The 23972-nt window shown below is 36.7% G+C and overlaps 1 protein-coding gene across 2 annotated transcripts in view; it reads left to right on the top strand.

Annotated features, from left to right (window-relative positions):
• Nucleotides 1-20008, top strand: part of Rgs13 (regulator of G protein signaling 13) — a 30406-nt gene extending 10398 nt beyond the window's left edge. For both annotated transcript variants that reach the window (XM_034513326.2, XM_076941305.1), the window contains 2 exons: nt 17745-17911; nt 18992-20008. In XM_034513326.2, coding sequence (XP_034369217.1) covers nt 17745-17911; nt 18992-19174 — 350 coding nt within the window. In that variant the 3' untranslated portion in view covers nt 19175-20008. The remainder of the gene's footprint in view (nt 1-17744; nt 17912-18991) is intronic.
• Nucleotides 20009-23972: the final 3964 nt, after the last annotated feature.

The raw sequence follows: 23972 nt of genomic DNA, 5'->3' as shown, positions 1-23972 counted from the left end.
CAACACTATTTTACAGGTTGCACATAAAAGACGTAGTTTGGTGCATGGTACATCTTGAGCACAAAAGAATAATTGCCATTTGCTCTTATTAGTAATAATGTACACATCTCCAAGTACAGTCATTTTTCCTTTTCTTCCTAACAAAAGTCCAAACTCTTAAGTATTCAGGATCCATGATACCCTAACCCATTTGTTTTCTGAATTTTTTTAAATTTTATGTTGGCTATCTTATTTATTTACATTTCAAATGTTATCCTCTTTCCCAGTTTCCCCACCAAAAATCCCCTTTCCCATCTTCCCTCTGTCTGCTTCTGTGAGGGTGCTCCCCCACCCACCCACCCCCTCCCACCTCACTGCCCTGGCATTCCCCTACACTAGGGCATCAAGCCTTCACAGGACCAAGGGCCTCTCTTCCCACTGATGCCCGACAAGGCCATCCTCTGCTGGAGCCATGAGTCCCTCTATGTGTATTCTGTGGTTGGTGGTTTAGTCCCTGGGAGCTCTGGTGGGTCTGGATGGTTGATATTGTTGTTCTTCCTATGGGGTTGCAAACTTCTTCAGCTCCTTCAGTCCTTTCCCTAACTCCTCCATTAGGGTCCCCATGCTCAGTCCAATGATTGGCTGCAAGCATCCACATCTGTATTTGTCAGGGTCTGGCAGAGCCTCTCAGGAGACAGCTATATTGGGCTCCTCTCAGCAAGCACTTCTTGGCATTCGCAATGGTGTCTTGGTTTGGTGTCTGTATATGGGATGGATCCCTAGATGGGACAGTCTCTGGATGGCCTTTCCTTCAGTCTCTGCTCCACACTTTGTCCTCGTATTGCCTTTAGACAGGAGCAATTCTGGGTAAAAAATTTGGAGATGAGTGGGTGGCCCTAGCCCCCAACCCAGGGCCTTGCTTAACCTCTGGATATGGTCTCTACAGGTTCTCCCTTCTTTTTGTTGGGCATTTCAGCTACTCTCATTCCCATTGGGTCCTGGGAGGCTCTTGCTTTCCTGGCATCTGGGACTTCCTGGTGGCTACCTCCAGTTCTCCATCCCCCATTGCTATGTCCTGGCCCTCTGTATATCATCCTCATCTCCTCCCACACCTGATCCTGCCCCCCCCTTTTTCCCCCTCTAGTTATGTCATTTATGAAACACAACTGACACCAATGTGGCAACTGCTTTATCCCATACTTGTACATCAACAACACTCCTGCTACAGGCTTTTGCTCATTGTTCGTTTTATCCTCACCCAATCCTGCACATCCTTAAAACTAAAATGCAAGTTCCACCTTTTCTATAAAATGACTTAGAAATGTTCATCTGGCCTATTTTGTTAGTACATTAATTATTCCTCTTTTAATTGAAACTAGTTGGGATAATGATTTATTTGCAAAGGAGCTTGCTCGATAAATTGTGAAATTCTTTGAAGAATAGCTACTGCTTATTCATTTCACATCTCACTTAGAGACTAACAGTGTCAGGTGTACCCTGTAGGCATGTACTATTGTTCAATGAAGGATAAATAAGTAAAGAAAGATCAACATATCAAGCTATGTTTATTATGACAATTTATGTGCCAGTGCTGAAAACCTGACAAAATGAATGAAATGGATAGAGTTAATCATTTAACATAAATCTCAAGTGGGCACTTGCTTAGCTAGACTCAGTAATTTAGAGATATAGTGCCATAAGAAAAAGTAAAGTTTACAAAAAGAGGTGAGGGCAAGAAGGCATCACACTGTTCTTAATAAAGCCAGTGGAAACATGAAGTCAAATTAGTATGAAGTTCATTTAAGAATCCTACAACACATAATCAAAAAAGTGATTTTAAAAAATAAATCACCCTACAGATAGGACCAGTCAACTAGCAAAACTAAGAAAGCAAACACTTTGTGTTCTAGGGAGTAAGAAAGTTTCAACTATCAAAGGACGCTAAAATGTATCTGCTATGCTAAGATATGCAAACTTCAGTTGTTACAGAGATTAAGACACAGCCTCTAAGAGTATATAGATCAGAAACTCACATGAAAATAAAATGTGTTAGTCGGAGCCTCAGGAAATAATAAGAAATTAATAAAAAAAAAACATTTGTTGGAAAATCGTTAATTAAAAGCTACATTCAACACAATGCCATTAAACCAAAGGGCTTTATAAACATGAAAATTGGAAAGCACCAAGTTTATGCAACCTTTTTTAGGAGAGACTGTTTCATTTTTTCTTTTTTTTTAAAATTGGATACTTTATTTATTTACATTTCAGATGTTATCTCCTTTTCCCATTCTCAAACCCCCCCACCCCCAGAAATCCCTTATTCCATCCCGCCTTCTCCTGCTTCTATGAGGTTGTGCCCTCATCCATCCACCCACACCCACATCCCCACACTCAAATTCCCCACACCGGGACATTAAATCTTCATGAGTCCAAGGGCCTCCTCTCCCATGGATGCCCTCCATCAAGGCAATCCTCTGCTACATATACAACTGGAGCCATGGGTCTCTCCATTATTGTTCCCATACTGGCTGGTTAGACCCTGGGAGCTCTGGTTGGTTGGTATTGTTGTTTTCCTGGTGGGGCTGCAAACCCCTTCAGCTCCTTCAGACCTCTCTCTAACTCTTCCATTGGGGTCCCCTTGGTCAGTTCAATGGTTGGCTGTGAGCATCTGCCTCTGTATATGTCAAGCTCTGACAAGCCTCTCAGGAGACAGCTATGTCAGGCTCCTCCCAGCATGCACTTCCTGACTTCCTGTTGGGAGCTAAGGAATACACTTAATCTGTGGGTAAAAGCACAAATATTTACAATGTAGATAGAGAATATGCTAGTTTGATAAAGTAGCAGTTGTAAGTTCCTCTCTAAGATTCATTACTTCATTAGCCCTGTAAAATTGGCTAGGTTTTCAGTACCAGGCATGATTCACTCTTATTGTGTGGATATTAAGTTCAATTAGAAAACTATTGGTTATTGCCAAGATATGCATTCCACTACTGCACCTTTAGAATTATCATGCTGTACTGCTCATTGTTGTGGTTCATAGATGACATAGCCAGGTAGTACTATTGAATGCATCCCTCTTGTGAAAGCTTGCACCTTCTTGTACCATGAAAGCTGGTCCTCAGGGAGGTCCTGTGTCTGTAATTCATGCTGTCTTCAGCAATGGGAGCCTACCTTCTACCTCTGGGAGCAAACTAACTTTCAAAAGATAACAATAGAAGGTATTTGCTGATATGTCTTGTTTTATACAAATAAAAAGACCACTTTGATGACTCAAACAATCGTACCAAGTATGTGGCGGATGACATGAGGATGAAATGAAATATACACACTCAGCCCATGTATTTCACTTAAAGAGAGGAGACGAGGGACAAGAACACAAATGGATACATAATTCCATAAAGTGGTAAGTGCTTTTAAAAAATAAAATCAAGTTATATGGAAAGAAGGTACAAGACTACAATAATTCAACTGAGAATTGTTGACAAGAAAAAAACCTGTCAGAAGGAGTAGAACTGCCAGAATCTCTGAGAGAGAATAAAACTGTCAGAAGGGATAAGATTTGAACAAAGTGATGAGTCATAAGAAGCAGACATCTGTGCTGAGGTCTTTGGATTTGAACCCAAGGAAAACATGTCAGAAAGGTCCAAAGATGTGAGAATTGTGCCTGCAAATAACAGAAAGACATTTTAATATTTCATCTGCCTAAGGCCTTATGAGGCCATGTGAATGAACTTACCCTGAATATTAAGCAAAACTTTTTGCAAGTAAATATATGTTCAAAAGATCCCCCAGCTTTTTCTGAAGGAAAATGAGGGGAAACTAATGCAATAACCCAGCCTAAGACCAGATCTCAGGAGAAAAAACAAACTTGGAAGTAATGGACATCGAGATCCAAGGATTACTAGAAGAGTTAAGATAAAACGGAAAAAAAGATATGGTGCTTGGAAACAGGGTGATATTCTAGAATTTAAGAAGAAGAACAAGTGGATACAAAGAAACCTCAGGTAAATTAAAGATGAACAAAAATAGTGTGTTGCTATGGAGGCCAAATGATACAGTTCTTTCAAGGAAAGTGCCATGAGCTGTGTTGAAGACTGGAAAGAAATCAGGTAATAGCAGAGCCCATTTGATATCTAGACAGAACCACTTACAGTGACATGATGGAAGCAAGGTAGAATATATAAAGTAATTTACATAAATTTTGATGTAAAAATAAGAAGATAAAAGAACAGAGAAGGAGGCTGACTAGGAAATCTTTATTCTTTCCTCTGTAACAAAATATGCTATAGTCAAACTGTCAAAATTAGAAGAACCAAATTCCATAAATTACAAGAGGCTGGCTCTAAAGATTAATGGCAGAGCCTTGGCATATTATACATGAGTCTGTAAATATAGTTCCCAGCACCATTTGTATGTGTGTGTATGTGTGTGTATGTGCATGCATACAAATACGTATGTTATTATATAAGCATGCATGTGTATGCATGTGTGTATGTATATATGTATGTGTGCTAATTGTGTTAGTTTGTAAGCAAGTAAATAAATAAATAAACAGTTCTTTCCCAAAAGCATCAAGAGAAAATCAGCAAGTCATGTAAAAAGAATTCTCACCAAAATAACAGCAGGTCTATCAGTAGTTATCTTACAGACAAGAAGAGGATGGCATTATATAATCAAAGCTGTAAAAGAGAAATTTCAACTAAAATTATTATACCCAGCAAAGTTATTTTTCAAGGATAAAAGAGAAGTAAAAATTTTCCTAAAGAAAACAAAAACTCAAGAAATTTGTCAGCATTTTATCAGCTCTCCAAGAGATGCCCAGTGGAGCAGTTCATAGAAACTGAAGGATGACTACCAACATAAAAATGCACAAAACTACAAAAATTTCACAAAATAGTGAAAAATGTGAAGGTAAAAGAGGAATCTAACCTTGTTGGTACAAAGAAATCACCAAGCCACAAGATGAACAAGAGAGGGGGAAACAAAATTGGATACATAAAACCAGAAAACAATGACAGTACTGTCTTTATTCGTCATTAAGAATGGTAAATATTGCATCAGCAGTTATTTTTTTTCTGGTTCTTTTTGAGGCAGCAGAGGGGGAAGAGTGCTGGTGGGGGTAACACTTGGTCTTACGAGATATTTAGAGTTGCTGTATAAAACATTTACTTTTCTTAAGTCTAAGTCACTTTGCTGCAGTAGCTGAACTGCCTGCCTGAGTTCTGAGGCAAGAAACCTTTAAGTACTTCATCATAAATAAAACAACAAGAGATTAAGTATCTTTTGTTCTATCTCCACTGGAATCGGGCAGCTCCAACTTTCAGCCTGTTAGTTGAAGTCTCAGGGCAAAAAGGGGGGTAGCACTTTAAAAAGTGATTTTAGCATTTATTTCTCAGTTTTAAAAAGTTTCCTATGAAAGCTAAGAAAAAGAGGGAATGGGCTTGTAACAAAAGGGGAATGAGAGATAAAAAGAGGAAAGGATAAACCAAGAAAAGGGGGAGTAAGCAGTGCTAAGAAAGGGGATAAAGAGAATGTTCTCCTCTCTTTGTCCTCAGCACTTACACAACTTTCAGAATACATGATCACATGGTAAAAAGCTTATCACAAGTTTACACATAAATTCAAATCATAAATCGAATAAGAAGTTTACAACAAAGAATGTTTCCATGTATATCCCTTAGGAATAATCATCTGGCTAAACATTCTGTCACAGCTCTACAGGTTTATGGAGAGTTAAAAACCATAACTTCTGTAATTAAGTAAATAGTGATGCTTTGTATACATACACCCAGTCAATATTTTATCTTCTGTCCTTGTACCTATAGTAAATCCTTAGTTCACTTTTTATAGTATGTGATTAATGGTTTTATAACTTCTTGGAATGCACTGAGTAGTAGATGCCTGCTAGCTATCTAAGAAGCAATTAGTTTATGACATTTGAAGACTGGTAGAGTTTTCAGTTTTGATTATCAGAGAGAAACTAATAGCAGTTCTACTATAAAAGCACTTAATACTTTCTAATATAATTTTAGTAATTCTTATGAGATCATCATTAAGAATTAAGAAGTCATCTGTTTGTCTATAAAACATCACTACAAGACAATACATTGTTGTTCTGCAGAGATCTGATCAAAAGTGTGGGTTAATACATATACATATATAATATATATACAAATATATGTAATATATTATTATATAATATATTATATATTAAATATATGTATTATATATACTATATAATATATTTATATATAATTAATATATTTAATATATATTTATTATATATATTAAATATATTATATATATTACATATATTTCCCTGCATTTCTTTTAGACAGAAACAATTTGGAGTGGAAATATTTGAAGGTGGGTTGGTGTCCACATCCCTCCACTGGGGACTCTGTCTAACTACTGGAGGTGGTCTCTTCAGGGTCCATCTCCACACTGTTAGGCATTTCAAATACAGTTACCCACATTGAGTCCTGGGAGCCTCTCCAACTCTAGGACTCTGGGACTTTCTAGAAGTTCCTCCACTCCCAGCAGCTCCTTATTTCCATTTATTTTCATGGCCCTCTGGGCTTCTCTCCTATCTCCCCCCATGCTGACCCTGCTCTCCTTTTTCCCTTCTGCTCCTGTCTCCCACTCGGGTCCCTCTCTCCCTCTGCTTCTCATGATTATTTTGTTCCTCCTTCTAAGTGTGATGTATCATGAGTATTCTGTACCTTTTGGCTAATATCCCATTTATCAGTGAGTACATATCATGAGCAGTTTTTTGGTTCTGGGTTTCCTCACTCAGGATATTTTCTAGTTCCATTCATTTACCTGCAAAATTCATGATATCCTTGTTTTTAATAGCTGAATAGTATTCCATTGTATAAATGAACCACATTTTCTGTATCCATTCTTCACTTGAGGGACATCTGGGTTGCTTATCATTTTCTGTCTATTACATATAATGTGGCTATAAACATAGTGGAGCATGTGTGTTTGTGATATTTTGGAGCATCTTTTGGGTATATACACAGGAGCAGTCTATCTGGGTCTTCAGGTAGAACTATTTTCAATTTTCTGAGGAACCATCAGATAGATTTCCAGAGTGGTTGTACCAGTTGGCAATCCCACCAACTATGGAGGAGTGTTTTCCTGTGGGATCCCTATGGAAGAGTTAGGGGAAGGATTGAAAGAACCAAAAGGGATGACATGCCCATTGAAAACCCTACAGTATCAACTAACCTGAACCCTTGGGAGCTCCCAGAGACTAAGTTACCAAACAAAGAGCATACAGTTCCTAGCACATATGTAGCAGAGGCCTGCCTTGTCTGTTCTCAGTGAGAGAGGATGCACCTTAATCCTGGAAAGACCTGAAGCCCCAGAGAGGCAGGATGCTCATGGGGGACATCCTCTCAGAGGTGAATGGGAGGGAGGATGGATAACGAACTCTTCAAGGAGAGTCCAGAAAGGGGGAGCAACATTTGGGATATAAATAAATAAAACAATTAATAATAATAACAATGACAATGATAATAATGTGAAATTACAATATTTATACTCTCTGATCACAGTTGAGTAAAACTAGATATGTATAACATTTGGAATTTTGGAAATTGTATAAATAGATGCATAGAAATTTTATAAAAGCTTCTTATCAAATTATCAATTATATTTCACATAATTAAATAAAACCATTCCTAGAATTTCTATGGAACCATAAAAGACCCAAATTATCAAATCAACCAGGAGCAAAAGCAAAGGAACAAAAGGCAAATCATTATAACACCAGACTCAAAACACTTCAGAGGGACTGCTTGCGTACAAAACAAAACTGGACTGGTATTAGGAACAGTTCAGAATCTTATAGAACAGAATAGAACATTTCTGAAATAAATTGGTGCTTCTCAGGAGATTTAAAAACAGTTATCTAAATACAAAAGAAACCTGACCCCCCTTTCTCTCTCTCTCTCTCTCTCTCTCTCTCACACACACACACACACACACACACACACACGCATGCACAAACATCATCATCATCTAGAAATAACTCAAAGTGGATCAAGACTTGAGTGTAACTCAACCATAAAGCTACTAGAATAAGACACAGGAAAACTACTTTAGAATCTTGGTATAAACAAAAATTTATGGGTAGAGCCCATATACACACAGATTTAAAAAACAAAAAAAGAAAAAACTGACAAACAAGGTTATATCAACCTGAAATGCTTCAATACAGCCAAGGGAACAGGAAAGAAAGCATGGGATAAATACTTACAAACTATTCATTTAAAGGGGGATTGATTTCCAGGATATACAAGAGATTAAAATAACTCAACACTAAAAAAGTAATAACAACAACAATTCAATATGAGATAGATAGAGTTTGTATAGAAATTTCCCAAAATAGAATGCACAATGTCATGATAGAAAAAAAGGCTCACTGTCTCTACTTATCAAGAGGATACAAATCAAATAATGGGCTATTATCATACACCTTATTACCGCAATCATTGTCAGAGGACAATAAATAAAAGGTCCTAACAAGAATCTGAAGACAAGGAACTGCTAGTACACTGTTGATGGTAGTATAGATTAATTCAAGCATATCTGGAGTTTCAAAAAAAACAAAAACAAAAATAAATATAACTACCCTATGGCCTGGCAATCTCACTATTGTCTACTTAGCCAAAGGAGTTAACATGTGAATGTGAAGAAACCATTGGTACTTGGACTTTTTCACAACACTATTCTCAGTCAACCAGATGTGGAAGCAACATTAGTGCCAAGGTGTTTAAATTGGTTAAAAAAAATATGACTGACATATATATGTGAACATATTCATAATAAAATACCTTTAATCATAGGAATAATAAAATTTTGTTGGTTGTGAGGACACAGATAAATCTGGAGATAATTATGAAAAAAGTGAATGTAAAAGTATCTTTTATTTGACTAATTTAATCTCTGAGGCAAACTGCCTCCATCTGCCAATCTAGGCCTACCCTTGGAAGCTTCTAGCCTCTGTACAATCTTATCTATGTTTAGAATGTTTTCAGCCTCTGAGACTTCCTATGGAATAAGCTTACCCTTTCTTGTTCTTCCTGAACTCAGGCTGGGTGATTCAACTCAGCTGTTCTGGCTCAAACTCCTCTCCAAACTGACTGATTCAATCTTCCTTCTCTCCAGGCCTGTGACTGGATTTTTCTGCTTGTTCTCAAACTAACTCTAGGAATCTGTTCTGATTTTCTGGTTCCTTCTCATTCTCTGGTTCATTCTGTCTTTATCAGTGTCTAGCTTTTCTCTCTTCAATATGTCTCTGTAAAACTCTCCTGTAAAACTGCCTCTCTTCCTCTCTGCCCTGCTCTTTCTTAAGTAGCTTCCCTTTCTTCTGTCTTCTCATGAAAAGTGGGCACATCCTGTTCTGTCAAATCTTCCTCTGATTTATCACTTTATCTGCCACTCAATTACACATCACTTTTAAACATGCCTGCTTCCTTCTATAAGCTGACTTTGCCTTCATTGTTTGGAATTAAAGGTGTGTATAAGGTAGTGTCTGTATTCCAGACAGACAGATTATAGGTGTTAGCTAAAAGCTGGGCTACACAACAACTAGAAACAAGTTTTCCAGTAAATTACACGATCTCCAGGTTCACAGTGTGATCAAATATCAAACAGTAGATGGCTCAGTGGATTAAATACTTGTCATGTAAGTATGAAGTCTGGAGTTTAGATCACCAACACCCAATAAAGGCAGAAACAGTGGCAAACACTTGTAGTTCCTAGCATGCCTACAGAAAAATGGAAAATGGAGACAGAAGGATCCTTCAAACCTTGAGGGACAAAAAGATCCTACCTCAAATACATTGGAAAGTAAGGATTGACACCGTAGATTGTCCTTTGACTTCCACTTGACATGTTTGATCCATCACTCACACACATACAACACACAGCAACAATTTAAAAGTGAAATTAGTCAAACCCACACACATACTATATGTTCTCATTTACATGTGTAATCTAAGAGTTATTCTCAAAGCAGTAGAGAATACAATTTGGTCTTCAACTTCTGAGGGGCACAAAGGGGTGATTTGATGAGAATAACTTCGAATGCAACACACTAGAATAACTATGTGTGAAGGCAAGTAATTTAACATTTCAAAGTAGGTAGAAAAATGGGTTTTTGAGTGCTCCCAAATAATACATGTCTGAAGTGATAAATATGTCAATTATTCTAATCCAGTCATTACATATTGTATACATAAGCTAAAACATCACATGTGTGCAACATACTAAGAACTGTCACTATTTCTCAGTTTAAAAACATAGACTCTCAAGAAAAACAGAAAAGAGGATTTATAGAAACACTTCAGTCAGTAAACTGCCTTGCAAGCATGAAGAACTGAGTTCAAGCCTCAGAGCCTTCATTTTAAAATAAGAAAAATGCCTGGGCATAGTTGTGCATACTTACAATCCCAGTTTAGGGAAGCCAAAGACAGATAAAGTGCTGGAGCCTGTGAGCAGCCCTGCCTAGCCTACTTTGCCAGTTCCCGACGTGTGTGTGTGTGTGTGTGTGTGTGTGTGTGTGTGTGTGTGTGTGTGTTATACAAATGCAAATAACAGAGATGGGAAAGAGACATATGGTCAGGAGCATGAAGAAGGTGTGTGGTCAATTTTAATCACAGTTGGGAAACACAGCTAACAGTGTCCGATGATGACAGCTAACAGTGAGGATGATAGAGAGGAAAGGGAATAATGGAGTAAAAGCAACTAGGAAATATAACATATTAAAGAAAGCAAAGGTGGAAAAGAACCTGGAAAAACTTTAGCCAGTACAAAAGGAGCCAAAATAACTCTTTGGGAAAATTCTAGGGCTATGATATCAGAGAAATAGCAGTTGACAAGTGCACATTTGTTGAGTGATCATTAAAATGATTGCAGAGATTATTTTAACTCAGAAAGCACAGCTGTGGGCTTTCCTATGTCCTTCTCAGCTGCCCAGCACTGATTTTCTGGCTTGGCAGGAATTCTGAATAAGAGCTAGCATTAGTCCTTTACTTTGGGTCAAAATCATACTTAAATGTACTTTATACTCCCCCTTCTAATGTATCATAATTACAGGTAGACAATCTTTTTAAAATACTGAAATAAACAGTGTGGGAGTGGTAAGCTGCTCAAGGCAATGAAATCTCTCCCTACTGATAAACCATCGGGCTGGTGGAGCATCTTTATTGACGTAATGACACAGAGCTGACATGAGAAATAACTGGTGGATTTTGTTGCTCCCTCTGTGCATTGTCTCAGCTCTCTGCATCTGTGAGAGATTTCCTGCCTCCCACTTGGGATTGGCAGCTTCCCACACTACCATTTATTCTAATGTCTGCTAACCATTGCTGTTGTCATGGTTACCTTCATCACACCTTATATTACTGTACCACTTTGCCTCTGCCTTTTCCATTTAGTGCTTTTTGTCTTCTCCAGTTTCTCATGCACTTTTTCACCTGCCAAAGTTAGAAAAGAAATGGCCTTTTATAGACATTGCTATTCAGCCAGCACTTTCTTCCCCACTGTCAGAAGATAAAAAGCAATAGTATACTATTGTAATTCCCAGGTCTTCAGTACCTCCTGCACAGGAAATGACTAGAGCCTACTTTACTTTTTAAGGTATATAAGAGGGTCTATTAAAATGTAAAATCCTGAAGGATACAGAAGCATAGATTATAAAATATTTTACCCACCAGTATCTGCCATTTAACAGCAAATAGAAACTCAATATACAGTAGTTAACCTGCAGTCCTGGTTCTTCTAGCTTCTCAGTTGAATGGGAGGAAATCAATAAATATAATAGATCATAATATACTTATTGGTATTATAGATTCTCTTTGTATTAGGGGTGTTTGTCAACTAACAGAATATCTCTGCAACCATGAGAATTCAGAGAACTTTTCCCAGAGCTGTGATCTGTAAACTAAGTCTTAGATCGAGAATAAAGTGCAACACTGGAAAGAAACTATATAAATGAGTGACAAGCCACATAACCATGAAGTGTGTTTAGAAAAGTACACCTGAACACGGCTCAGGCACTACATTTATGAGTGACTAAATATAGGTGGGAGGGTAGAGTATAGTGTTCAGTAAGCCCGGCTATTACAGTCAAAAGCTTTTATCATTTGAGTCATGGAACAATATTGGTAGGGTATAATAATATGACTAATTTTTTTAAAAAACTTTTTTTTTCTAATAAAATTCCCAACAGAGCATTTGGTAAACTGACTGAAGCTTTATTTAAGATGGTTACATATGTTCCTCAAAATATTGTGCAAATAACAGAAGATAATACAACAATGTAATAGTATCTTTAACATTTATAGAGAATAGAAAAGAAAGAATTCTAATTACAAAACAGAAATTTTAATAAAAGCAGAAGATGTGCTATAAAAGATTGTAGAAACTCTAGTAGAATGATAAACTTTAGTGTGCCCAGTGATGTGGATTGAGAGTACGAGAATTAAAAATTAGTTTGCACATATTTTAGTATGTATATGTTCAGCGTGGCCACATCTCACCTGCCAGATTTAATGCATGATTAAGACTTGCCTTATGCAGAAAGCACAAACTTGGAAAGATAGGACACTATCCTGACTCAGTTCAAAAAAAATCTCTTATGTTCCTTCACCATCAAGGTAACTGTCACCTGTCTCTTTGTGTGCCACAGACATACTAATCTCAGTACTTTTTATAGAGCAATATAGAGATTATTAAAGGTATCACCCACATTTTTAAAGGAAAATGCATATACAAAATATGATACAAACTTATTTTCTTATCCTCTCAAATAATTAGTCCTGGTCTTTCTTTCATTCACTCTTTTAAGCAACATCAAGTCTCCTGAGTTCATTTACAACTTCAAAATGGGCTATTTGGAGCAATACTGCCTAATTTAGAAAAAACATCTCACCTTGTAATTCACTTGTGGTATGAACCACCAGAACTATAAACTCAGGAAACTGATTTTCCATTTAACATTTACTAAGATTCCTGAAATTTTTTACACAGATGTTAATCTAGCTGCTTGCTTAGGTAGCTAGTAGCATTCTCAGACAAAAATTTACCCATTTTACACAGATGCCTGTTCAAACAAACAAACAAACAAATATGAAAGCATAGTCATTTTGCACACAGAGCATGTCTGAAATACTATATGTGTTCCAGTAGTCTAGGTCAGCTTTTGCAAAATTATGATGAGATAATAAGTACCACTAAAATCCTACGTGATTATAATAAAGAAGGTTTTCCTCTCATTCACAATATATGGCAAGTGAGGTAGGTTAGTTGCAACTCTGTTCCATGCCTTAATGATGGCATTGGGCTAAAAGAGTAGCTTTCTTCTAGATTTATTCACCTTGTGACAAGGGAAGAAATTAACCACCTGAGGGTGAAAGTCTTCCGCTTCCACCTTAAAATGCACCTTTGCATAACTTACACTGACCCATGAGAATGCAGAGGAAGTATAGGGGCGAGTGGAACAAGAGAATATGGACCTCTTAAAAAAGCAGGACTGAAAATTAAAGCCTGTGCAGAAAAAAATACAAAAAAACCAAAAACCCCAAAACTATGAAATCATTAAAATGAGAGATTAAGTCCATTTCTTTCCTGAATCACAGACAAAATCAGTTAATAGGTATTTCTCCTGGGCAAAAAAGTAGCAGCAATAGCCATTTCCTGTATTGCAGAAAGAAAGAATTAAATACATTTAGAATGATGAGAAGGTCGCATTGAGGATAAATACATCCTACATCTATCTCTGCATGTTTCATGTTTTCCAATTTGACACTGATGAGTTATTTTGTGTTATAAGTTACTAGTTATTTTATCAAAACAGTGTGTGGCTTTCACTCAGACACGTTCTCCTTTAATTAAAATTCTTTGTATATTGATGATAATCGACCTTGATTAACCAGAATAAATTAACGAAGTTAAATAAATCCTTATAAAAAAGAGAAAGAAGGAAAAGAATAGTAGGTTTGCTACAGCAACTACCCACACTCAGTATATTTCATCTACTACCTATAGGATACTGCAACTTGAGAAATACAAAAAATTAGCTCAGAAAAAGTTTCATTAGCAAACACATGGCTATGTCAGGAGTTATAAAACCATTAGTTCAGCCAAAGAGAAAAAGGCATTTATTCATATCTCATAAAAGGGGAGTTAAAGAAAGCGGGGATAGGTACAGGTAGATTGTGGAGTAGGAATTTAGAAACATTTTAGCACAAGTTCAAGATTAAAAATAAATACACATTTAAATGTAATATTAAACCCAATATTGGCTTCCAGACCGTATTCTCTCGCCTGAGACAACTACCTGTCCAACTGGTCAGAAACCATCTCATTCAACGACCTATGAACTTTGCCAATATCTATTTTCTGATTTATAGCTTATTTCTCTATTTCCTTGTTTCTTATTCCTACTTAGGTCTTCAGTCAACATTCCCCTAAGTACCAATCATATAAATTTATTCATGTTAATAAGACTTTATTTCAATGCATGCTGAGATTTTGGGGCTTTCAAATTTTCTTATTAAAGAAGTAATGACTTTTTGTTTTGTTTTTTACTTTGCCCACATCTTTAGCTATTTCTCTAACATGCATTAGTAACCACAACTGTATTTCTCAGCTTCTAATTTTCAATGCTTATGGCGAGGCATGGGCTATCATTAAGTCATGTCAGTAGGAAAACAAACTTCTTATTTGAAAATATGTTACAATATATTTCCCATTGGGTAGTAATATCTAACTATGTCACTTCCTAAGTTATATATCTATGTACACTGTGCCCTCATATGATTTGCACTGTTAGCCAAGATGAAGTTTCTTTCAAACTTCTTCCATTTATTGTACTACAGATTCCAACTGCCAACATAACAGTGAGCCATGCTCTAGGTCTCTGTGTCCCATGTTATATTTGCAGATTACCAACTTTCCTTAAACCTGATAGTTTCATAAACGGTACCTACCTCTATCTTTTGATTTTCCCTGAATATAAAATGTTGTCTTTCTTCTTATTTCACTGCTGATATAATTAGTGAAAATCAAAGAAGCATGTAGCTTGATTTTCTTTTCTATTTTTTATTTTACTTGGCTTTGACGATTGCTGGAGGTAACCCCTAACTTACTCTTCTAACTGCTGGCCTGGTTACTTCTTTGGCACTGTACCCCAGATTCTTGCTCTTTTTCCTGGCCATGTGCTCATCGTTCATTTTCTTTCATAGTGGATGCCTCTCTCATCTTCTTTCTTCCTCCTTCTCCTCCTGATGTCTTCCCCAACCAGGTCACTCCAAACCCACCTACCTCTAATCCCTCCAGTAATTGGCTGTAGCCAATTTTATTTAACCAACAGTTTTAAATCAAGGAACAAGATTTGTAGAACAAAAGCCCACAAACAAGGGAAGTCACTCTTAGGCCCAGACTTCTGGTCAGAAATTAACATTACAATACATAACAACAGAACAAACCTCAACACCCATATATGTTTTAAAGAAGAAAGGCAAGGTTTTTTTCTTCCAAAATGTTATCTTTTCCAAAACATGTATTTCACAAAATCCAACACAATTTCCTATGGCATAAAAGCAATGAAGATGCATTATTGTAATTGATTGTCCTGAGTTCTCCAATGGTGTTAGGAGTTGAGTTTCTTTCTTTACACGTATGTGTTTTGAAGAAGAAAAGCAAGGTCTTTTTTCCCAGAACATCCTGTGTTTTTTTTCATATTCAACTGAATTTAGTAATCTCTGCTATGGATGTGGTTTGTTTTAGTAAGGGAACACTGTTCTTTTTTAATTTGCATGTACTTTTAAATATGCATTTCACAAAATGCAATACAATTTCCTATGGCATATATACAATGACACTGCATATGTGTTCATCCTAATCTCTTCAATGGTGCTAGGTTGATTACTTTTGTGTACTTTGACATATGTAAGTCAAAGAATACAATACAATTTTCTATGGCCTACTTGCAATGAAGATGCATATGTGTAACTCTCCTGATCTCTTCAGTTGTGTCAGGGTTAGAGTTAGGGTTAGTTCTCTCTCTCTCTCTCTCTCTCTCTCTCTCTCTCTCTCTCTCTCTCTCTCTGTGTGTGTGTGTGTGTGTGTGTGTGTGTGTGTGTGTGTGTGTGTTAATTATTTAATTTCTATTTTACTTATTCACTTTACATTCCACTCACTGTCCCCCTCCAGGTCACCTCTTCACACAAACCTTCCCTTATCTCTCCTTCTCCTCTGAGCAGGTGGCCCCCACCCTGAGAATCCCCCAACCCTTCAAGTCACTTCAAGTCTCTGAGAGGCTAGGAGCTCTCTCTCTCACTGAAGCCAGACAAGGCAGCTAGAAAACCATATCCCACATACAGACAAAAGCTTTTTGGGTAGTCCATATTCTGTTTGTTCCAGACCCACATGAAGACCAAGTAGCTTGATTTTCTAATCCTAGGAAATTGATCTAATAATGTCTTTTATGAAGATGCAGGAAAATATGACTTTATTCATCACTTCTATCCCATTTGATTATCACTATTTTCCATGACAGTTAATGATACTAATCAATATTTTTGTTAGCAAAATACTAAACTTTAGAATATAATGGGCACTTATGGTACAACTTATAGTTAACAATTTCATGGACAAGTACTGACCTCAAAACTCATCAACTTCCAAACATTAAACAATGCAGTGAGTGTTTGTAAAAGAAAAAATTACCCTGTCAACCTGTAAGTGGTCTCATATTCAGTCTGACTAAACATAATTCTATTAACATTAATTGAAAATTGCTTCATCATTTTAGTATTGAGCAATTAAATGTCTCATATGTACCCAAAGTCTTCACAGTCACCAAAAGGAGTTTAGTGTCAATCTCAATGTATTCATCTCAAATCTTGATGCTAGATAGTCCCAGGGATGATGAGTAAGAAGCTGAACTTGTGAAAGCATGACTAATCTAGAAGCACAAGCTCCTGCAAATTGGGGTCAGAATAAAAATCCTCCAATTCTGAACTCATCCTCTCATCCCAGGTGCTGTTCAAGACCAGAAATGAAGATAACAATCTGAGCACCAAGTGCCATCTCATGGTTATGTTCAACACAACACATTGTCCTGTGTTAGGTTCTGAGAAGATGTCCAACATCCCCCTGGATTCCATTCCTTACTTGGTCCCTATTTCTGGCTTGAACTATAAACTACGAATATGATGTTCAATTCTTCATCTTCCTGTTCTCCTGCTGATTGGACATTGAGAAATACTCCAGACAACTCTAGCTCATCAAAGTATCACTCATACATAGCTTGGATAGTTTCCTCCCAACCCTGACTTGCCAGATTGTTAACCTAGTTCTTACCTATCACTTTATTGTGAGGTCTTAAATATTTTATATAACTTTATGAGGAGAGTTCTGTCTGCCTATGTAGCTTAAGTCATTTATGTGTGTGTTCTTATGATGTCTCATGACCTTTCCATCATAGGCATATCTAAAATGACAAGCATTTTCCACTGAGTGACTCAGAACAAAGGGGTAACTTCACCAACTAGTGGCATCTTTGAACATAATTCAGATATATAGAAACCTGAGTGTGTGTGTCTGATAAAGTTATACTTAGAAGGTATCCACTTGTTCTGCATCTTTAGAGCTCTTCTATGGGCTTCTGTATTAAACTGTATGAATTGTTGTTTAAATTCTAACGGTTAACCCATGAAAATAATCACATTTTTTTCTACTTTTAGATGGCCCAATAGTGTACACAGCATATTTAAAATTGGAGCACAGTGATGAGAACATTAAATTCTGGATGGCATGTGAAACCTACAAAAAAATTGCTTCACAGAGGGGCAGAATTTCTAGGGCAAAAAAGCTTTACAATATTTACATCCAGCCACAGTCTCCAAGAGAGGTAACAATGGGACATGGCAGTTGGGGCATCTTTTGGAAGACACTAATAAATTGAGGATCATTATATGCCAGCCATGTTCCATCCCAACATCTCCTTAAATTATATAAATTAAGAATTACTAATATTATTTTTCAGTCACAAAAATATATTAATTAGATAACTTAATGAAGTGCCCCTGTGTGGTAGAGCCATTAAGTAGTAACTATAGAATTCAAAGGTGAGCTGTTTGATCCCAAATCCTTTACCCATTAGCCTACCTTAATGTCCAGCACAGTTTAAAAGGGCAAAGGGATTGTTGGAAGAATTCTCTAGCATCATAAACTTGAAATGTCATGAATGAGCACTCTAGTGAGGATGGTCCTCTGAGCCATTTTATGTTAGCATAATCCAACGACCCCAGCTGACATCCAAGGTGCCATTACTACTCTTATACTACCCAACCCTGAGGCTCCTGACAGAGATACAAACCAAACTTACCATTCATGTAAAATGCCAGGGTGGAGGAGCCTAGGAGCTATCCATCCATTACTCAGCATAACTTTGTATTATTCAGTGATTCCCACAAACCCCTCTGGAAAATTTTAGTTTTCTGAGATAACCACTTCCATTTCTTCAGTTCTCCTCACTTGCTTCCCATTTCAGGACGTGGTTGGCTAACACAGCGTTTGTGTTACTAAGAAATGTAAAGTTTAAAGCAGCCACCAATGCTTCTTTTTTTTTTTTCTTTAAAAAAAGAGCCCTCTAGTTCATAGACTTCCAAGTTTGCAGATTACCACTAGCAAACCACTGGCATGTCCCAAAAAAGCAGTGGTTTTTAGAGTCACAGACTTCATGCTTTCATTCTACTCCTAAGTGTTAATGGTGGATTTTTACTTTGAGAGAGAGAGAGAGAGAGAGAGAGAGAGAGAGAGAGAGAGAGAGAGAGGACTTCATTTGCTAAAAGTCTTTTTAGATACCTATCAAAATTGAGCCTAAACTATTCTGTGACTCTGAAAAGAGGAGTAGCAAATTAAAGCCCTCCAAGCATTCCATTGCAGGCATATGCATTTGTCGTGCTTAACCTATAACTTCATTTTTCAGATTAACATCGACAGTACAACACGAGAAGCTATCATCAAAAGCATTCGAGAACCTACTCAAACGTGCTTTGAAGAAGCTCAAAAGATCATCTATATGCATATGGAAATGGATTCTTATCCCAGATTTTTAAAGTCTGAAATGTACCAAAAACTACTAAAAACTGTTCAATCCAAAAGCTCTTGATTACGACCCAGAAGTTTAAACTGAAGATGAGATGTTGAAAGTGCTAACGTAATTGAGAAAAAGACACAAAATGAGAATGAAGGTAGAAATGAAACAGAAACCAAGCCATACCTTGATCTCTAGCTCCCAAGGGAAATTCATTCCAAACTTAAGGAGCTCCCAGATGCTGTAACACAATTTATAGCATACTTATTAACAGAGAAGAAAAAGGAAGCTTCCTTTTATCATATAAACACTATAATATTTTTACTATACTAGGCAACTAATGATATTTTTCATTAAAGAAATTTGGGAGTCATAGCACAAATAACTGGTTTTAAAACCATTGCTCCATCAATTTTGTCTCTATGTATTCTATAGATATGCTCAGAATATCTTGAATTAGTATGTAAACATATTAATTAAAGTCATAATATAATCAGTTGAATTTTAATATAATCAGTACTGAGAATATGATATTAAGACGGAATTTAGCTATAAAATTTTCTCAGTAGCATGTCCATGATTGATCTTAAAGGTCAATTGACCTATATCACATATGTGTTCTACATGTTAAATCTTTGAAATGATTGTAAACTTTTACTATGTGTGGATCTTTTTGCATTTTTATTTTACATTTACAATGTCACTGGGCTATAAAATTGGTCTTTTATTTGAGATTAACTTCTTCACAATATGAACTCATCATAGTGTCGGAAATCAATAAGTAGAAACTAAAAGCTGTGTGCATATTTTTCAAAGACACCTTATTGTACCTTACAATGAACACTTCAAACGGCCTAAAGCTTGCAAAAATGAGAAAATAAAATAAAACAGTTTAACTTGCTTGTTTGATTTCACTGTACTGTCACTTTAAAATATTAAAAGAATTTAGACTCAACCCCCAGATCTGGAGTTCTGTGGGGTCAACAAAACATGCACAGGAACAAATTTTGAACTGTTACCTTTTGTACTGTAAAAAAAGTCAAGCGTTACTTGACATTTTTTATACTGTAAAAAATGTCATTGTGTTGCTGATGGAGAGGAAGCATTCAAACTGACCCTCACCGGATCCCAGATTCAATTTTCAATCTTCATGTCTTGGTTTTGAATAGCACCTTAAAATAGACTTTATCCTTTTGGTGAAGCCAAGTTCCCACTCTTCCCAGGAACTCTGAGTTCTTATAGTACCATAGTCCTTACTCCTTGAGCTATTCTGTTCTATTAAACATAAAAAAATAAAGTCTGCCAGCTTCCATGGTTCATAAGGTCCCAGGCATTTTAACCGTTTTCTAAGTTCAAGTGGTGCAGCATGAGTGACTGCAACAGCCACCTGCCCCAAGCCCTGGAGAAGTCAGCCAAACAGTAAGTGAATAACAGAAGAATCACTGACAATATAGTAGAGAAATGGATGCTTTGACTCTGTACATGGAAAGAATACTAAATGTATTATAAGAGACCTAAATTTCACTATTGGGTTTCACAAACTGACAATTATATGTTTAGATCTGTTTGCACTTTAGAAGTTAGCAACAACAAAAAAAGTCATGGTGTTTCTGCTCTTCAGTTTCCTTTCTTTTTAAAATGTACTTTACATTTTATTTATTGGGGGATTGTAGGTACATCCATACAACATTGCATGTACAGAAGTCAAAGGACAACTTATAGAAAGGAGTCAGTTCTCTCTTTCTACCTTGTGGGTTCCAGGAATCACTATCAGGCCATCAGGTTTAATGGCAATCACCTTTATTAAGCCATCTCTTAGAACCAAGTTTCCCTTTTGATGCCCTCTCTTTACTTTCTAAGCCACCCACACTAGCCTTCAACTCACTCTCAAACCAAGGCAGACTTTGAACTCATAAAACGCCTGCCTCAGTCTTCAAAGCAATTTGAATCTCTGGGTTTGCTACATGTAACTTCTTGCATGTTGAAGTATGTTACCTCCGATCCTGTTTTCTCTAGGATTTATCATGAAGGCATGTTGGATTTAATGGCTCAGCCAGGTTTATTGCTGTTCTGCTTATAATGTAAATGCCCTTCAACAGAAAGATGGATAATGAAAATGTGGTACATATACACAGTGTAATTCTAGCCATCTGTAGCAAAAGTAAAATCGTGAAATTTGTAGTTAAATGGATGACACTAGGAAACATTACACTGAGTGAAGTAACTCACACACAGAAAGACAAATGCCTCTTATTTGTAGGCCCTAGCTTTGAATCTTTAAACACGAGTCTATAACGGGAAGTAACCACAGGAACCAAAAAAAAAAAAAAAAAAAAAAAACAAAAGGGACAAGAGATAAGAAGGATGTCTAAGTCGAGAGAGGTCTAGAAAGGGGATACAGTAAGACACAAGTGCTGTGAAGGAAGATGTAAAAAATGGAGGGAAGGAGGGAAGGAAATTCTGAGAGAGACAGAGAGAGACAGAGAGAGACAGAGAGAGAGAGAGACAGAGACAGACAGAGAGAGACAGAGAGAGGCAGAGAGACACAGAGAGAGACAGAGAGACAGAGAGAGATAGAGAAACAGAGACAGAGATAGAGAGAGGAATAGAAATGGATGATAACATTAGAATGATTGAGTAAGTCATAAGGAAAACTATTTACTTAAACATGTATATGTATATATATATATATGAGTATGTATGTGTATGTATATGTATATTTAAATGAAATTATGCCACTTGGTGGTGAGGATGTTTTCCACAAGAACTATAAACTATCTAACAAAAACCTACTGTTGAGCAGGGCAAATCTCCCTCTGAGTAGCTGATCATGAATATCCAAGAGATTCACAAAACTATATAGACTATTCACATTGCCCTTAGTTGCCTCCCAGAACTTGAAGGTAAGACCCTATCACTGGAGACACCAAATGCTTCAGACACAGAACTTGGAAGCATCAAGCTGGAACTAACCTGGAAGTTTCTTCCTGAGGAAAAGCTCTCACAGAATGTAAAGATCCTATACAGGCTGTCAATGGTGACATATAAAACTACACATAAAACCAACTATCATATAAAAACTAGGTACAGCAGTGCACAGCTATAAACCTAAGGTGGGGAAGAGACAGGTTGATCCCTGAGACTCACTAGCCATATATCTTAGCTAAATAGATGAGTTCCAGGTTCAGTGAGAGACCCTGTCACAAAAACTAAGGTGATGGCAGCTGTAAAGATACTCAGCAGTTAAGAGCACTTCCTGCTCTTGGAGAGTACATAGGTTCAGTATACATCATCCACCTGGTGGCTCACAACATTCTATAACTCTAGCTCCATTGGGTCTGATGCCTTCTTCTAACCTCTTTAGCCACTGGGCATGCACATGGTATACCAATATATTCTGGCAAAGCATTCACATATTTTTTAAACATATAAGAAATTTAAATAAAGTGGAGAGTGATCAAGAAAGGTGGTGACACCTCTCACCATCACATGCACAAATATGCTTGCACACCCATAGATAACATGTGCAAATATTCACATGGACACACACACACACACAAAAGACTTCATTATCTCTGAGTAAGCTTTTCAATAAGAAAATAATGATAAAGAAATATCTCAGAATTCATGTATCCTAGCAGAGATGACCATTTTTTTCTATTTATACTTCATCATACACAAAATTTCTTTATCTACAAAAAATTTTCTATCAATTTTGTAATAATGACTATAAAAAGACACATATAAGGTCTTCTTCAAAGGCATAAAAGATTATAATTTAGAGAAAGTTATAACTCCCCACTGCCTAAAATGTATCTTTCAACTACCTAGGACTTGAAATTCCCACCACTATTCATAGATGAAAAATAGCATCTAAACTCACACAAAAAGAATGTGTCAGTAATGCTAACACATTAGCTGTTGCCTAGCATAAAACAAAACTTGTAAAACTAAAACACAATAATATAGTATAGTATAGGAAAATATCTCAGCTCTGGGAACAAAGACATTAATTAGAGAAACTCTGGACTTGGGAACAAGAGAGGGGAACCAGCAAAGTATTTTATTTATAAAAGTTTCCCAGTATTGTTAATAGAAAATTTTGAGAGGGGAAATCAACTTCATGAGAACTGTACATTTTGGTAAAATAATAATAATAATAATAATGTCCTGTGAAAATAGAAGAGAAAATATAAAATTATTACATAAATGACATTTATAGAGGCATCTGTTTAAGAAAATTAATCTGGCTCCTGTAGCACCTAGACACTGTGCAGACAACCATTAGTTATGGTATGCTTCCCACTCTCAGTGACATGTGCAGTGATAACTAAAGCCCACAGCAATAACAGCCAAGCGTAGATGGACAAAGGCTGCTGTGGAAACTCAGAAGAAGCACCTTCCTCTACACAGTGGAACCTGTAAAGAACAGGAGACGTGCTGTTTGAGAATGGCTATAAAGAATAAATAAGTGATCTCTTGAGGAAGGGAGGAAGGCTGTGTGACCTGGAACAAGACAGGAGAACATGTGACACTTGGGAAGATGCAGAAGATGGTGGGAGTTCTTCTATTAGGCTGCTCTAACTTCACAAACTGGCTCCAAATTCTAGTAGCTATGCATATTTCAGAACACTGTTCAATCTCATTGAAATTTATTTTATTTTTATGTATGAAATAATAAAATATTTTCTAATTTATTTATTAATTTACTAATATGGGCTTCATTTTTAAGATGTATATGAGTACAGTGTATCTGTCTTCAGCCACCCCCAGAAGAAGGCATCGGATCCCATTAAAGATGGCTGTGAGCCACCATGTTGGTGCTGGGGATTGAATTCTGAACCTCTGAAAGAGCATTCAGTGCTCTTAACCT

This window comes from Arvicanthis niloticus, chromosome 10 (assembly GCF_011762505.2).
Source record: "Arvicanthis niloticus isolate mArvNil1 chromosome 10, mArvNil1.pat.X, whole genome shotgun sequence".
Lineage (NCBI taxonomy): Eukaryota > Metazoa > Chordata > Mammalia > Rodentia > Muridae > Arvicanthis > Arvicanthis niloticus.
Note: the sequence above shows the minus strand (reverse complement) of the source record. Positions and strands in the feature narration are given on the sequence as shown.